General features: G+C 36.0%; 3 protein-coding genes across 3 annotated transcripts; 2 read left to right on the top strand and 1 right to left on the bottom strand.

Annotated features, from left to right (window-relative positions):
* The first annotated feature begins 851 nt into the window (after positions 1-851).
* LOC100818740 (BTB/POZ domain-containing protein POB1) lies at positions 852-5,648 on the top strand. Its single transcript, XM_003521745.5, has 6 exons — positions 852-1,430; positions 2,754-2,879; positions 3,342-3,463; positions 3,542-3,605; positions 3,719-3,998; positions 4,672-5,648. Exons 1-6 carry the CDS (start codon positions 1,172-1,174, stop codon positions 5,480-5,482), a joined length of 1,662 nt encoding a protein of 553 aa, XP_003521793.1. The 5' UTR covers positions 852-1,171; the 3' UTR covers positions 5,483-5,648.
* A 2,103-nt stretch (positions 5,649-7,751) lies between these two features.
* LOC100818207 (eukaryotic translation initiation factor 1A) lies at positions 7,752-8,608 on the top strand. The gene has a single exon (XM_003521744.5). It carries the CDS (start codon positions 8,014-8,016, stop codon positions 8,449-8,451), a length of 438 nt encoding a protein of 145 aa, XP_003521792.1. The 5' UTR covers positions 7,752-8,013; the 3' UTR covers positions 8,452-8,608.
* Positions 8,609-9,360: 752 nt separating this feature from the next.
* LOC100812498 (uncharacterized protein At5g41620) lies at positions 9,361-15,139 on the bottom strand. The gene is made up of 3 exons (XM_006577272.4): positions 14,475-15,139; positions 13,543-13,668; positions 9,361-12,748 (listed from the first exon to the last, which is right to left on the bottom strand). The coding sequence occupies exons 1-3, from the start codon at positions 14,844-14,846 to the stop codon at positions 11,465-11,467; spliced, it is 1,782 nt and encodes a 593-aa protein (XP_006577335.1). The 5' UTR covers positions 14,847-15,139; the 3' UTR covers positions 9,361-11,464.
* Between the last annotated feature and the right edge of the window lie 1,945 nt (positions 15,140-17,084).

The raw sequence follows: 17,084 nt of genomic DNA, 5'->3' as shown, positions 1-17,084 counted from the left end.
AAGATAGAATCGATTTAACTATTAAAAGATTTAAAAAATTATATTGATTTAACTATTAAGAAAATCTAAACTATCATAAAAGTCTTATAAAAAATATATGATAAGTCATAATATTTCTATATAATTTTTAAAATTCACATGAAAATCGTCTTTTAAAATTCTAATTCAATACACCCTTGAAATCTCTTTCAAATTTCAAAGAAAGTAATTTTCTTATAGTTGTTTTATTTGTCATGACTATTAAAAAAATCAAGACCAATTTTTAAAACATGCACAATTGATTTTTAACTACTTTGATTCAATAGTATTTAACTATTTTTTTCCGAGTATATAATTTAATTAAATAATTAGATTTAATATTAAAAAACTCTTATATCATGGATCGCACAAATAACTTTAACTAGTTTATATTATTAGTTTTTTTTTGTTTCTTTTATTTTCTTTCGTAACCAAAAGTATCCTAAATAAAATCAATTCCGAGACACCAGCATGTATATCAACTTCTAAAGACAATGCTAGATATTTTTTGGCAAAGAAATAATAAGTCAAATTATGGAAGCTTTACAGTTATCTGCTTAGATGATGGGAAGTGAGTTTTGTAAATAATAGATAATACTACTTTAAAAAGAAATGACAGAACCATTATCTTGTCATTCTCACCTTCTCAACTTTACACAACAACATTATAAAAAAGCAAAACCTCATGACAGTGAAAGTAATAAGGAATTGGTAACCACAAAATCACACCGAGCCACATTCATGTTCCACCAATTTCCTACAGTTTCAAAAAAACCGTCCCAACTCACATTTTTCAATTAAAAAACATAATTTCAGTTAAGAAGGTGGAAAACATGAGCTAACAAAAGAAACAAACAAATATCGCACCAAACAAAAACTAAAAAACGAAATCAAACGGAATTTTAATTACTAACTAATTCCAAGTTCCAACCCTTTAATTAAATTATTTATCGCGCTTACCGCAAGAATTCACAGCTTGTGCTTTTATGCTGTTTTCGTAACAAAAATAATAAATAGAAGCATCTTCTGTTCTTTTATTTCACCGTCATTCATTCATTGACATATAGGGCTTGCGTTCTTCTTCTTCTTCCTTTCTCTGCTTGCAGTTGCAGAGGTAGGAGGGGGGCGGTGATTGTGTTGTGTGCTTTAGAGGATGAAAGATTTCAATTCGGATCTATTCGACCCGGGAACGGTGATGGACTCTTCCTCCTCCGATTACTCTCGCAGTGCTTCCTCTTCCGACGCCGATTTCGGGTTCGCTTTCAATGACAGTAATTTCTCCGACAGGATCCTCCGAATCGAGATCATGGGGGACCCCGTCGAGGCCCGACCCGATTCCGACGGTTGCACCACTATCGCCGACTGGGCTCGCCACCGCAAGAGGAGGCGCGAGGATATCAAGAAGGATAACGGTATATTTTTTTTTCCCTTTTCCTTTTTCTGTTTTTTTTCCTTTCATTTCTTCACAAACTAAATGAGGGAAAGAGAGAAAAAAAAAACAACATTAAGAGATTAAGAGAATTGTTTGGTGTTGTTGATAGCGTGGCCTTGATGGTTTTGGAAAATTATGTGCATGGTGTTTTCCTGTCGTTTATCTTATTTAATCATATAGGGTTTCAGCTTCTTATGGGTAGTAGTGGGTAGGGTATGTTATGAAATACTCCTTCAATTTCAAAATAAGTACGTTTTAACATCATTTTTGTTTTGTTTTCTCATATTAAGTATGATATGTGTAGTGGGATAAGGCTTTCTTGTTGTTGTTGTAAGTGAAATTTTAGGTTTTTAAAGAAGCGTTACATAATTTATTCTAATTTTGCCCCAAATAAATAATTAGTGTGGTGGAATCTGGGACAGAGAATAAATAATAAAGTTAATTTGAACTTCACTTATTTTGAAATGGAAGGAGTATAATTATTGTGTTCCACAGGTGGAGGTGGAACCCTTTTCTTTTTTCACTCTTTCTCTGGACAAGAGGAGAATGAGAGATAGAGTGAATTGAAATGAAAAACCACCATATTGTCAGTCAAATATCAGGATTCATTCAAACTCTAAGAAGGCAATTTTCTTTTTACATGTAATGCTAACAAACTTATATTTGTTGCTGAATTGCTCTTGATTACTCATTTTGTTGCCCGTTTTTTTCATGGGTACCGAACTTATGGCATGTTGGTTGGTAGTCAAATATTCATTGGTTGTTTGGTAACACAATGTGCTACCGGACTGGCCGGTTGTTGATTATCTGTCAAATATTCATTGGCTGTTTGTAATGCTTGAGGGTAAAAATCAACCACTGTTAAGTGTTTGACAAATGGCAACTCATCCAAGTTACCAGTACCTAAGAGTAAAACCAGGGCCCCAATGCAACACCCGAATAAAACCCTTCTTCACTTTGGTTGTCAAGGAACCCAGCCACAGTGCTCTCGAATCTGAAAGTAAAATGAACAATAATCATGTATCATTACTTCATTTTTTTGGTGATTCATGAATTTTGAGAAATATTTCAATTGAGTTGAGAGCGACAAAGGGGATTTTTTAATGCTTTTTTTTGGGTCTGATTTTTTTTATTTGCATAAGCCTTATGAATAGGTTTTCAATAAATCAATTGCAAATCTTGATTCTGTGTATGGATTTTTGCCAATAAAGTGCTTCATTGTGCATATTAGATTAGATTGGATCTATATGCGCACACCTATTTTTCCATGCCTTACATAATATATGCTCTCTTTCGCTTGCAGTTGTTGATCTTACTTTATTGCCTGACGAGCAAATTTTGAACGGGAATCAGCCTGATATGGATGATTTTGTACCCTCCGAGAATCAAGATGAAGATGCGGTTGCAATGGTTGAAGAACCCCCTTCAGGTATTTGAATATTAAAAGAAAATCTTAAACCTAGTTTGTCAATTATAGTTTTTTAAGATATACTGTACCATGGTTATCAAAATCGGATGATAAGTTATCAATTCGCAATTCGATAAACTTGTACAGTACTATTTATTCCGCCCTCCTCTCCAATCTTTTTATTTTTATTTTTATTTATTGGTTGCATCTGTTGCTGTTTATTGAGTCCCTGATTGGCTGATTTCTATTGGGTCCGAAAGCCATGTGTTTTCTCAATGAAATTCTTGAATCTAGAAGATCAGTATGCTTTAAACAAGCATCTCTTTGAAAACAGAAGTTAGTTTGTAAAGAAAGTTACGTACTTGATAAGGAAACACAATGATATAAATAGAACATTCTCCTTTTGCTTGCAAGAATAAAACATATCTTTTCCTGAAGTTGCCAGTTCTTCTCAATGATTTGAGTTGATTATCATTAACATAGGTGATGAGGCGGCAAATAGCAATGATTCAAATTGGAATATGGATTGCTCTGCAGTTGTGAGAGTTAGAACACTACACATCAGTTCTCCTATCTTGGCTGCTAAAAGTCCTTTCTTCTACAAGGTAGATGTCTATTTTTTATTGGTTAGATTTGAAAATTTCTGCTAAAAATGTGTTTGCTTAGTTGTGTTTATTTTGCAGCTTTTTTCAAATGGAATGAGGGAGTCGGAGCAGAGGCATGTTGCCCTAAGAATTAATGCTTCTGGTATTAACATACATAAAAAGCTTTTTAGATTATTTGCTTTATGAGATTTATTAATTTTAGCTTTTCCTCTAATTGTTGCCTTACGAATGTCATGCTTCCTTTGCATGTTACAGAGGAAGCTGCTCTTATGGAGCTTCTGAATTTCATGTATAGTAATACCTTGAGCATTACTTCACCCCCTGCTTTATTGGATGTGTTGATGGCTGCTGACAAATTTGAAGTTGCTTCCTGTATGAGATACTGTAGCCGATTATTGCGGAATATACCTATGACACCTGAGTCTGCATTGCTTTACCTTGAGCTTCCTTCTACTGTCTTAATGGCTGATGCAGTTCAACCATTGACTGTTGCAGCAAAGCAGTATCTTGCCAGTCGATACAAAGATATAACAAAGTAGGTTTTTCCACTTTTTTGTAACTTGTTTACATGGTCTAGATTTCATGCATTATAAATTGTTTTTTTTTTTGTCTACATTTCATGCAGTATGAACTCTTGTATGCCTTTTTCTGTTTTCTTGTTCATATTACTTGGGATGTATACTTTCTCTTCCACCTTCTTTGGAAGCTGGTGACACTGAAGTTTGAAATCAGTTGTATCCGCTGTATTGCATTCTTGTTCTGAGAATAATTTTTCTTGTGCTCATGTTCAGCTGTATCTGATTGTTGGAACCCTTGTAAAGAGCATTTTTGTCGATGGCTGATACCCTTAGTTAATCAAGTTCACATGTCATAAACTTCTTAAGTTGGCTTTTATATAATTATAGCATACCATGAAAGAAAGTTTGTTGTTAATATTTTGGCATCTTTGCATTATCATGTAACTGATAAAGTAGATAACAAATTTATATTAGTATTGTATGCTGCATTAAAGAATAGAATATTCATATGGTGTTTTATAAGGAGTTGATGTACTCATAGATGTTCTTTGCATTATTGTTTTTGAATCTATGACATTTTACTCTTTAGAAAAGCACTTGTTGCTACTCTTGGCTTCTTTATTTTTGTAATCTCAAATGCAGTTTTTTTCCTTTTGAACGCTAATAAGTTTCACATATGACCATGACCAGGTTCCAGGAAGAGGTTATGGGCTTGCCTCTAGCTGGAATAGAAGCAATATTGTCTAGTGACGAACTTCAGGTTGCATCAGAGGATGCGGTATATGACTTTGTGTTGAAGTGGGTTCGAACACAGTACCCGAAACTAGAAGAGAGAAGAGAAGTCCTGGGTACACGACTTGCCCGTTTAATTCGCTTCCCTTACATGACCTGTCGAAAACTTAAGAAGGTCTTAACCTGCAATGACTTTGACCATGATGTTGCATCCAAGCTTGTACTCGAAGCCCTCTTTTTCAAGGCTGAGGCTCCACACCGCCAGCGGATACTAGCTGCTGAGTCTGCTTCCTTCAATCGACTTTTTGTGGAGCGGGCATACAAGTATCGCCCTGTTAAGGTGGTGGAATTTGAACTTCCCCGGCAGCAGTGTGTGGTTTACTTGGATCTGAAGCGGGAGGAATGTGCCAATTTGTTCCCATCTGGCCGAGTATATTCGCAGGCATTCCATTTAGGCGGACAAGGGTTTTTCTTATCAGCACATTGCAACATGGACCAACAGAGCTCTTTCCATTGCTTTGGCCTGTTTTTAGGAATGCAGGAAAAGGGCTCTGTTAGCTTTGCCGTTGACTATGAATTTGCTGCGAGGTCAAGACCAACAGAGGAATTTGTTAGCAAGTACAAAGGCAATTATGTATTCACTGGGGGAAAGGCCGTTGGGTATAGAAACTTGTTTGCAATTCCATGGACAACGTTCATGGCTGAAGATAGTCTTTACTTTATCAATGGTGCACTCCACCTTAGAGCTGAGCTCACCATCAGACACTGACTGGGATTTATATGTGTAAACCTTTTCTTCTAGTTGGTAGCTCTGACTTTTTTTGGGCAATGTGTCTCATTTTCCGATAACCTGCTGTAATCTTAACTAATATTCAGGCAATGTGCACTAGGTGGTTAGTGCTGGATGTGAGATCAAATGAATTTTCGGGACCTTACTTTTTTCTTTCACTTACATTTACAAGAGTTTGAGTAGCTACAGGAAGGACGTTTATCGTTTCTTTGGTGGTTTCATTTTAACAACCGAAAACGTAAGCTTTATCACATTAGGTCAATTATCTACCCTAGGAATAGCGCTAGATATAGATTTCTGAAGTGCATGTATAATTTTTAAACGTTTTAGGTGTATTGTGTATGTGTACAATGGCATATCATTTCTTATATGGTGTTTGGCTGGAAAGGAATGTAATGGACTAATGGAGGGGAGGGGAAGGAAGGAAGGAAGGAAGGGGGAAAAAAGAGGATAAAAGTATTTTTATTCTCATTTTCGTATCCATTCTAATTTGGGGTTTGAAGGAGAATATTTTTTTCTCTCCAAAGTTTGTCGGCGATGTTGATTATATTATTGTTAGTTTGAATTCTTGGGTTTGGTAATTTTATTTTGTCTATTAAAAGGGTATAATTATACGTTAATTTATTTGTTTGCTTATTCCTTGCAGATCTAACAAGTTAATTATATCATTTTTTCCTAGTCAAATTAAGGGTTTGTATCTTCTTATCTTCTCTTGTACTTAGAAATCATTTGTGTACTATTTTTTTTCTACAAACCAAATATAGTAACATACGTTAAGATTAATTTTCTTGAATTATGTTTGACAAGGTCAGAAAAGGAATCAAGTGTGAATTGGTGGTATTTAAAGGACAAACGGTTAATAGTTATTCCTCTACCGAACTTAACTTCTCTGGCAATTTTAAATTCTTAAGTTGGGATTCTGTTGCATAAGCATTCCATCGTTGCTGGTTGTGAGATTGATAAAAGTGATTGAACGCGAATTTCTGGTGCTTGTAGGGTAATGATTTTTTTACGATAAAAATGATTCGTATTTTTTTTAGAAAAAAACATTTCTAAATAAATTAATTTAAACACGTATTTAGAGTCGAGAACGTTTCAAAAGTAAATCGCATATATGATATGGTGAAGAGCATGTGGTGGTCTTCAAAAAAAAAAAAAAGGAGCAGGTGGTAAAATTTGTATTTGAACAAGGTGTATGATTGAGTGGAATGAGTGAGTCTTAAATATATAAGTATAACCAAAGTAATTGTAGCGGTTCACTTCGCATCGATGGACATAAATCCTATTCCAACTCTTGCTAAAGAGGAAAAGGAATGAAAAATTGGAATTTTGCTGGGATGTGGAATTGGAATCCAGTTCTTAATCATTGAATGCATGCGATAATCAAAGAATGAATAAGTTCGAGATATATCTCCTTATAATCTTTCCCTCGGAATAATGACTTTTTCAAATGCGAAAATGCCTTGTATTGCTTTCTTTTTGGAATTTAATTAACTTGAGCAGAACTTTTTATTTATTATTCGCATGTTATTCTGAATAGAAAAACAATAACAGGAAAGAGAAAATATTTTATCTATTACAATCTAAAGAATTTTTATATTGTTATCTAATTATAATTGTCATTGATATTTTTTTTAATTACTTTAAAAATTATGTCTATCATGATTTCTAATCATGTAAAGCTTTTTACGCTAACTTATGCATTAAAATTAAACTCTTTAAAAAATAACAACTTTTTCATACAGAATACAATCATAAAGGAATCAATACAAATGAATTTACAGTTTATATGATATGAAAACTAGTAGTAATTCATATTTATTCTTGGGAATGTGTAATGTTTGACAACTAAAATGTCTGGGCTGAAAAGCATGAAGGTTTTATAAATTGGGCTGAAACGCTGGGTTTTAACAACTGAACTTAAAATTTTAGCTTATGCCTATTAATCTACATTAATATCTTTAGATAAATTCATTGACGATGGAATTATGAAAAAGAAGCAAGGTTAAATTAATTAGCAAATAATTCAATGGGGTAAACATAAATTGGAATGTGTAATAAGCTTGTTAAATTAAATTTTACAATAATAATTACCTAAAAGTCATAAGTAGTATTTATTACAATTTTTAGTAGTTTTTTTTGTGAATACAATTTTTAGTAGTTGAAAGTGTAAATATTTTTTATATTGGTTGCATATAAAAATTAAACTATAAAATGAATAATATAAAGGAAATTATAGATAGTAGTATAATACGTATTGCCTTAATAAATTAGCACGCTGGGCGTGTATACATATTACATAGAGTGGAGAGGAATCAGGAAACCGACGTTTGTGGAAATTATATAAAAGGTATGCAATAGGGTTGGGTTAGATAAAAACCCAAAACACAACACGGCAGTGAAGTTATTAGAATCTGTGTTGTGTTGTGTTGTGTTGAGCAGAGAGAGAGAGTGAGGGATAAGAAGAGAATAGGGTTAGGGTTAGGGTTAGGGTTAGGGTTTGATTGAGGATGCCGAAGAACAAGGGAAAGGGAGGTAAGAACAGGAAGAGGGGAAAGAACGAGGCGGACGACGAGAAGCGGGAGCTGGTGTTCAAGGAGGACGGGCAGGAGTACGCGCAGGTGCTCCGGATGCTGGGGAACGGGCGGTGCGAGGCGATGTGCATCGACGGGACGAAGAGGCTCTGCCACATCCGCGGGAAGATGCACAAGAAGGTGTGGATCGCCGCCGGAGACATCATCCTGGTTGGACTCAGGGACTACCAGGACGACAAGGCTGACGTCATCCTCAAGTACATGCCCGACGAGGCCAGGCTCCTCAAGGCCTACGGCGAGCTCCCCGATACCACTCGCCTCAACGAGGGCATCGGCGCCGGCTTGGACGAGGAGGACGACGCCACCGCCAACGACTACATCGAGTTCGAGGATGAGGATATTGATAAAATCTAATCCCTCTCTCGCCCTCAATTATCATTCATATAATATCATCATCATATCTGTCTCTAGCAATATTTCGTTATCTGCTTGTCTGCAACTCTCCGTGTTGGATTTCGTTTTATAATTGTGCACTATTATTTCAATAACCCGCAGATATTTCTGATTCTCATCTTATGCCATGCCATTTTTGTGTCCTTATGATTGTGCTATTGCCGCTGTTGTTGAATATTTTTATATGCATACTGTTTAATTGGGGAAAAACTGAAGGGATTTTGTCTGTTGGTTTTTTTGTCCTGATGTTTCAGCCAATTGTTTATTAAATCTTGGTTTGCTTCTCTTATTATTTTGGCCACTGTTTACTTCATTCATTGTTTTAACTTTTAACTTTAAGTTGGGGTGTGGAATTGTGGATATATGTAGGGAGCTTATGGGGATTGTTGATTGTCCTGTTTTACTTGCTCAGGTGTTTGGGTATCTAATCTATAAAAGTGAGTACAATGAAATGGGTTATACAAGGGATGGAATGGAATAAAATTGGTTCCAATTTCCATTCCATACTTCCCAAGATTGAAGGATATTTCGTCCTGTCCTATTCTAAATAATTCTATCCGATTGTATCTGTCCAAATATAGCCTTAGGATTTTTGTTCATAGTCCTTCTCTTGGTATATGGCTGACTAACCCATTTATGTAGAAGAGCATGTTATGGTCGTATTTAGATAAACTTCTCTGTAAACTTATAAGAGAAGAAAATAATAATAAAATGAAATATGTCTTCTCCAAGAGTTAAAATTTGCTTGTGCATAAACTATTTCTAGAAAGTTCTCTCTTATTAGGCTGCCCAAAACTTATTTTTATCTTGTGCATAAGTTACTTTTAGCTTATGAAAGAAACTTATTTAATTTTTTTTCGATATTTTTTCTTTTAGAAGTGTTTGTGGAGAAGTCGATCAGGCCCTGTAAGTGTTATTGGATTATGGATAGTCAGTCATGTGAGAATGTACATGTCTCTATTTTTAGCTACACCTTGTAAGCTATGTGGATGGTTTATCCTTGCGACTTAGCATATTTTTTCATAGATTATGTGAATGAATTAATGATAGTATTTGTTGTGAGAATTCTTAATAACATTTCTTCACTTCTAAGAGGTTCTGTAAAAGCATGTCTGGCCGAGGGGGAAGGGGAAAGAATTGTTTAGTTTCCACGTTTTGATAAGTTTTAGACGGGGAATGAGGGGTACATGGCATGTATCTTGGTGTGAGAGTGGTCATAAAACCATTTTGCTGGAAATGGGTTCAACTCCGGTGCCAAGGTGGGGGTGGACTCCTTCAGATAATCAGGCAATGCTTCAAATTTCCTTCGTTTTCAAGCTAGAATACCGGAGATTATTTTTTCAAAATAAGTTAAGAAGATTATCACCCTTGGGACATATTTTCTAAAGTAAATTACATTGATCACCCCTGTGGTTTACTCATATTACACTTGATACCCCTTCCTTTTTTTCAACCTACACAGTCCCCTAATTTTTTTTACTCTCACAACAGCAACTATCCCTCACCCCCAAACCTTCTTTTAACTCTGTTAACAGATATATGCATGTGACTGACACATGGGTTTTTAATGATTTTTTGTTCAAAAATGTCCTCAACCCCTTCCTTCCTTTCTTTGCTTCTGATCTCCACCGCATCAAATCAAATGGATCAAACACATTATTTTTTCAGATTTGCACATGAACATAGTATGAAAATCAAGAACACAAGGGCAGATTTTGACTAAAATTAAATGAACAAAATTGATAAAATAAGGAACATCATAACTCGCACAACATGATCAATAGTCATGATATTAAATATATCCTTCAAGCACCTTGGGTGCATCTTCCAACAACACATTTGGATTGGTTTGTCCATCAAACACATTGCAGGCACCTTTCAACAACACATCTGGATGACAAAATGACGCGCACAAAAACAAAACAACATAAAAACAAATGAAGCCCACACTGGAATGGCACCACTATGGTATTTCTTAATCATGCACGAGTTGTATTGAGTTTACTCGGAGTGCAGGTATAACAAAATGCCGCCACAGTTGCCGCAATTTGCGGAGAGCAACAGAAGGTTCTCGTTTGACAAAGCCGAGTACAGCAAATTGCTGCACTCAGAGGATAAAAACATCCGCCCTTTGCCGCAACATCGGTGATGCTCCCCTTTAACCTCGTCATAGTACTCCGTGGCAGTAGACAAAACTATTCTACGATGACGTGCTAGATCTAGATTCGATAGGCTTCTGGAGCAATTTTCTCAAGTAATTTAGATTAAGAAAATATCTATTGATCGTAGCTGGAGGAGGGGTGGTACGGAGAGTTAAGGGAGGTCGTAGCTGGAGGAGGAGGAGGGGAGAGAGAGGAGATTGAGAGGCCATAGGGGGATTCAACGTCAGATCTGGATTGGAGGTTGGCAATGCTTGTTCTCTGAGGACAGCATCATTTTGCAGTGGAGAGTGACGATGGAGCAAGGGGACGCTTTGGGTAGAAGAGGGGTAAAGGGCAAAGGGCAATTGCAGATTATCAGAAAGTTAACTTTTTTTTTTTTACAAATCTAATAGAAGCTTGACTTGAGTAAGGGGGGTAAAAGTAATATTAGGTGTAATAAGTCTAAACGTAAGGGATTCCTGGTCGAGTCAACTATATTAAGAAACCTAATTGTTTGATAAATTAAAATGACATTCCTTAGTTAACTATTTACATGCCTTGCATGATAAAGTGCGGGCACCGGCGTAGCTTCCCTTTTATTTGTTTATCTATAATTGAAAATCTAACTAAAAAAAGCATATGGTTGAAGAACTTGTGAACGGCTTAAAGTTATGATTAGGTGTTAATTGTGTGGAAATACTTTGTCCCTTGGAAGATAAATAGTTAATGATCTTCATCGATGTAATTATAAAATTACGATACGACAGTGGTTTACAAAAATACGTTAATTCTAGACTTAAGAGTGTGATATGCAGTAGATTATTGACAGAAGATCAGAGTGTGATACCGTTGACATTCCTATGTTTGGAGCGAGATATCTGCCTCTCCAACCTTGCTTCAAGCAGTTTTGCCATCAATGTGTTGTTGTTGTCCTTTAGTGGACTAGCATTACCAGTAACTGCAGAATGGACAAATGAATCTTCCCTGAAAATGGTCTCAGGATAAACCTTATCATTGCCTTCAGAAGACAAGGAACTGTTTCTAACTACATGACTTGAATTCATTCTCTTTGTCCATAATAATGTATTACTTTCTGGTGGACCTTGTGTTGTTGTCTCACCCACAGTTGATGCTCCAGGGGTATTGAATAGTGCTGTGCTCTCCCCTCCCATTTCAACAAACCAACTCTCATTTTCATCACATGACAACATGCTCTTCATCACATTCACACGTGCTTGTTTCCTCACTGAATTGTTCCTTCCCTTCTTTTCTTTATGGACCTCTGCAGTATTGTTGTTGTTCTCGTCCAATGAATGTAGTAGGCAAGGGTAAATTTCCTTGGGCTCCTTTGTGGAGGAGTTACCATATTTTATCAAGTTAACACATCTTTTTGCATGAAGAAATGTTTCAGTACCAACACCTAGCCTGTCAACAATTGATGAATCTATCTCTGGGAGATCATCATGGCCAGCTAGAGCTAACTTCATTTGCTTGCGCTCGTCAAGCCAAGCTTCTGAAAGATGAAGTATTAGCCTATCAAGGCTATCCCCTTTAACTTGATCCTTCTCAGCATTATTATCCATAAGAGAACCTACCTCATATTCATAATCTCTTATTCCTTTGGCAAAATCGTCACACAGATTCTCTAAAAGGACCCGTGTTTTTCTCTCTTTTTCAAGATCTCTCAGAGAACCACTGAATGAAGACTTCACTTCAGAAAACTCCCGAGCCAGCCTCCGGTGCTGGCTTTCTGAATGCTTTCTTAACCTCCTTTCTTCTTCTATCTCTTGCATGGCAGATTGAATTGCAGCTTTAATTTTATCATGTTCTATGTTCTTCCTAACAAGCTTCTCCTCGGCTATTTGCTTCATTAAGTTCTCCATATCACGCTTATTCAATTGCTTTTCTTGTTGTAACTCTTTAACCTGGGCCCGAGAAAGATCTAGTTCCATTTTCAGGGCTTTCACTATTAATATATTTGATGCATGCTGTTCTTCAAGACACCAAATACGGTTGAGTACCTTGAGTAACTCTCTGAATGTTTTAGGGTTGCGACTTGACTCTGTAATCCAACCCTTGAAGTCTAAGGAACTTTTAGATGTTACATGAGGTGCCACCTGTTTTAGATAATACTGTAGCATATTAATCTTATATACCAGATAGCAGATATAAAGGGTAAAATGACAACAAAAGTATTTAATGAAAATAAAAAACATTGAATATACAAAATTTACTTAATACTTACTTTATAAAACAATAAAAAAAAAACAAATTATAAGATATTAAGTGTTCTTTAACTAGTATTCGTAAGACACTCCTTGGCAAGATCTTATGAACTAAAGAGTAAACACATGCCGAAACGTTGCTCGTTTGTAACAATACATGTCCTAGAAAAATAGCCTAAAACGCTAAATGAAGAAAACATTTTAATCTTACAAAATTTCCTTCAATGAGTCCTTAATAGTATTGTGGTTCTTTAACTGCAAGAAAAACGTGTGCAAGAAGTTACATTTCATGGTTATAAGAACAAAGTTAACAAGGTTACAACCGGGCTAGTCCACTAATCATAGAATTATCAAAGAAGAGGCAAGCATTAACTCTTAACTTGTATACTCGTTCGACATTCAAATTTACGTAGTATTGTTAACTTCTCAACATGTTAAAAATCATAGAACTGCTCATGATTCTAATGGAGACATGCACTCACGCGCACACTTACTTGCCTTTTTTTTTTGGTCGGCAACAGATATGTATATTAATATATATTGAAGGGGCAAAACCTGGTACAAGCAGTACCAATACAAAAGAGCAGTTTACACCAACAGAAAACTGCCAGAATGAATCCCCGGTTAGCAAGTATTAAGGATCAAGTATCCTAAATATAAAATAGCCAAGGCATGTACACACATACTTGCATTGAGCAACTGTAACAAGGAGGGGAGACATGCTGTTTAAGGCGACCATTTCTTTTAGCTGATCTATGGTGCTGGAAAGGTGATGTTTGAACATGCCTTCTCAGTCCGATTGCAGATGCTGGCTGCAATGAAGAACAAAGTAAGGGTCAGCAAAAATCTAAACATATAAAAATGCCATGAAAGTCCCAAGGACAGCACACAAGTACTTTTCCATCAAACAACAGTATTCAAAATGCTTCAGCAAATTGTGACATGAGCAATTAATTTGGGTGTTTGAAAATCTCTGTATCACTAATTCTGTTGCACTGATGCTAGCCATCCTAGTGATCTAAAAGTAATTCACTTGAAGAGAAAAAGGTAACTCCAAAAATAATGGCAATATATGCAGACTAGTATTAACAACTCATGAGAAACAACGCCAATTAAAGGTGTGGAACGGAGCTAAATCAATGCTAACAGTAGGTGAAGTTAAAATGTGAAAATATATTTTTCCCACAAACATACATCACCCTTTTAATTGACATATATAAACCAAAGCCTAGTCACTAACTTTTTAAAGCCGAAACTGAAGTTTCCAATTTTAGGCATAAGATTAAAATGGGAAGAAATTTAGCATAGTAATATTTCATCATAAGGTTAAAGGTAACATAAAAGATGAGACACACTATCAGATCAGACACCAATGGGGAGAAGTAGAACATTTCTGGATAAGCTCATTAACTAAAAAAACAAAAAAAAGCAGACAGCAAGAGGAGGCGAAAGAAAAAGCAATGAAAAACAGAAGAAAAACAGTGAGACTTGTTTCAAACTAGTACAAAAGCAAATCATATATGAAAAACAAAATCGAAAATTGGTTTCAAATAAGCAAGCCATCAGAGCTCAATGATGCAAACAAAGAAAGATACGAGGAATACAAATTAGACATCACCTGGTGAGTATGAGGAGGTTCAGACAACTGTTTAAGATTTGGAAGCTTAAGAAGTGTGTCCCTACGGTGGCGGCGGAGGGTTGAAGGCTTGTTCATTTTGGGAAGTGGGGCCAATTGGTGGGGCTGAATTTGCCAGAGTTTGGCACAGAGTGTTCTGGTAGAGAGTGTTGTTGAGGTGGGAAAGTTAAGGAACTCTTGAACCTGGTTTCTGTTTTTGTTTTTGTTATTCTCATTCTGCTGAGATGGAAACTCAAGTCTCCATGTGGGTGGGGGAGTAGAAGGTCCTCCTCTTTTCCCTACAACAACCCCTCCTTTCAACTTTTCCACCATTAACCCTTCTACCCTTTTCTCACCTTTTTCTCTTCTATCCATCTTCCTACTCCTTCTTCTTCTCTCAACTCTCCCCCCCCCCCCCTCCAACTTCAAATTTTAAACCTGTTCATTTTTTATACAGTGAGGTTGAATTGAAGTGCTGCTTTCTTCTTGTTTTTCTTTCTTTCAAACTTGACAGTGCTGTGTCACCACTCAAAAGCTCACCAAGCAAGCTCCAACAAGAAGTAAACTCTGAGTGTAAGTTACAAAGTCAGCTTTCTCTTCTCTCCCAGACATTCAGCCACGTCAACACATGATTGCAGAGTTGGGTCCAGTTTCATTGGGCCCTTATCCCAACACCTTGATTTTGTCGTCCTTCTGTCTTGTCTCCTCACTAAATTATTGTTTCTCACCTTTTTTCCCCCTTATGTTCTGTTCTACCCTTTATTCACAGTTCAATCTACATCAAAATTCCTCGAATCTTTATTATTTAAATCAACATAAAAAAAAAGATATCGGTGTAAATAAAAGACTACATTTAACGTAAGAATAAAGACTGTGTATTAGATTTGGGATTACAATTTTGTCAATTTAGATTTTTGTCTACCGTATTTGATTTAACTTGAACTTGAAAGTATTTAAATTCTAAATTAATTTAAAGAAAATGGGTGATGCCATGCTATTTTAAAATTGAATTCTGTGTTTTATTTTTAGTCTTTACTATATTTACTTCTTTTAATTTGGAGATGTCAAATACTATAAATTAACAGTAATAAGGAGCACGACTCTCGTTATGAAAGTGTTAGGGCATCATCATCATATCTTTGAAAGAGACAAAACAAGCCATGAGGCCAGCAAAGGTGAAAAAAGCCTAAAGTTATGAGATGAAAAAAATGGACCAAAAAGGAAAGGTGAAAATTTGTAATTGTCATTTTTGCTTTCTTTCATGCTAAGCTAAGCTTTGCCCATAGATGTAAAACTATAAGATGTCACAGGCCTTGAATTTGGTCAAGACTAATTATGCATGTAATTATGACTAAAAATCTAATGAAAGGGAATTAAAACTTTTAAGCATGCGGTTTATGGGATGGCGTAAATTGCAGTGAGCAGTGACGATAAATCTTTGGACGCATGTTGTCCTAATCAAACCATGGATTTCGGGCTCCATCCACACACAAAGGGTCCACACTCCACAGATGAGTCTAGGACTTATTTTCCATTATGCACATCAAGTAGTAAGCTTGTGGTCCATTTTTCCTCCCATCTCACGCCATGTCTTGGAATTTATTCCTCGATCATTATTTTTCAGGGGAGACATGGGATTGGCTAGAACCTATTCGATACTACAAGTTAATTTAAAAGCAAAAGCATGTTCAACATAGTTGAAAACATTTTGGGAAAATGGAACTGAGACTTCCTTTCTCATACTTCAGTATCGGGGGTTAGCCATGCATGATTAAAGGGGTTTATGACAGGTTTCATAGCATTCTTAATCCATGCACATTGCCCTTTGGGGTAGACCTTAGTACTACCTTCACTTTTGATTTTTGTCTTACTACCAATAAAAAATGACAGTGAGGGCAAGCCTGGTGCAACAATAAAGTTGCGTCTTAGTGACAGATTTGTTATGGGTTCAAATTCAAAAATAGCCTCTTTGTATATCAGTATATGTTTACCGCATGCAATGATCCTTTTCCATACCTTGCATAACTAGAAACCTTCTAAGTTCTCGCACAGTAGCACCAGAGTACGTTAGTTATCGATAAAAATGACAATATATTACTTCGCTTACCATGACAATTGGTTTATCGGATTTGAACTGCAGATACCTGCTAATGCATCTAATTGCATTTGGTACTTAACACCCAACTACTACTCTTAGGAAAATTTCACTAGAGCATCACAATTCCTTATTGGACCAGTATTTTTTACATCTCCTTTCCCTTGGATTGGTTGTGGTCCAAAAACCTTACTGAACTCACGTTAACAATATGTCTATATTCATATCCGACATTGGTGTTCTATCTATTTAGCAAATCGAATGGAAGTATGTGGTAACACATTACAAAATCAAGCCAACAAGATAGAGCATAAGCAATAGCTTGTTTTATATGGCAAAATAAAGGATGAGAACCGTGAATCTGGCTCTACATGTACCTTCTGGTTTTACAAATAATAGTTAGAATCAACTTGAAAGCCTCTGCTCCTTGCTTATTTGGGTTAAGTTGTAGGATGAATGTCACAGCTTATTTGCAAAATGCTACTTTATAAATAATTACTATTTCTTTGGGCTTGTAT

Source organism: Glycine max, chromosome 3, assembly GCF_000004515.6.
Source record: "Glycine max cultivar Williams 82 chromosome 3, Glycine_max_v4.0, whole genome shotgun sequence".
In the NCBI taxonomy this organism is placed as follows: Eukaryota; Viridiplantae; Streptophyta; class Magnoliopsida; order Fabales; family Fabaceae; genus Glycine; species Glycine max.
Note: the sequence above shows the minus strand (reverse complement) of the source record. Positions and strands in the feature narration are given on the sequence as shown.

Bases quoted from the DNA above. Each gene is read 5' to 3' on its own strand.
- LOC100812498 (XM_006577272.4), bottom strand. From the start codon at position 14,846: ATGGATAGAAGAGAAAAAGGTGAGAAAAGGGTAGAAGGGTTAATGGTG. The intron at 13,669-14,474 runs GTGATGTCTAAT...TCTTCATTGCAG, and splicing joins AACCTCCTCATACTCACCAG to CCAGCATCTGCAATCGGACT. The intron at 12,749-13,542 runs GTATGTGTGTAC...TATCTAAAACAG, and splicing joins GTTACAGTTGCTCAATGCAA to GTGGCACCTCATGTAACATC.
- LOC100818740 (XM_003521745.5), top strand. From the start codon at position 1,172: ATGAAAGATTTCAATTCGGATCTATTCGACCCGGGAACGGTGATGGAC. The intron at 2,880-3,341 runs GTATTTGAATAT...TCATTAACATAG, and splicing joins GGTTGAAGAACCCCCTTCAG to GTGATGAGGCGGCAAATAGC. The intron at 3,464-3,541 runs GTAGATGTCTAT...TTTATTTTGCAG, and splicing joins AAAGTCCTTTCTTCTACAAG to CTTTTTTCAAATGGAATGAG.
- LOC100818207 (XM_003521744.5), top strand. From the start codon at position 8,014: ATGCCGAAGAACAAGGGAAAGGGAGGTAAGAACAGGAAGAGGGGAAAG.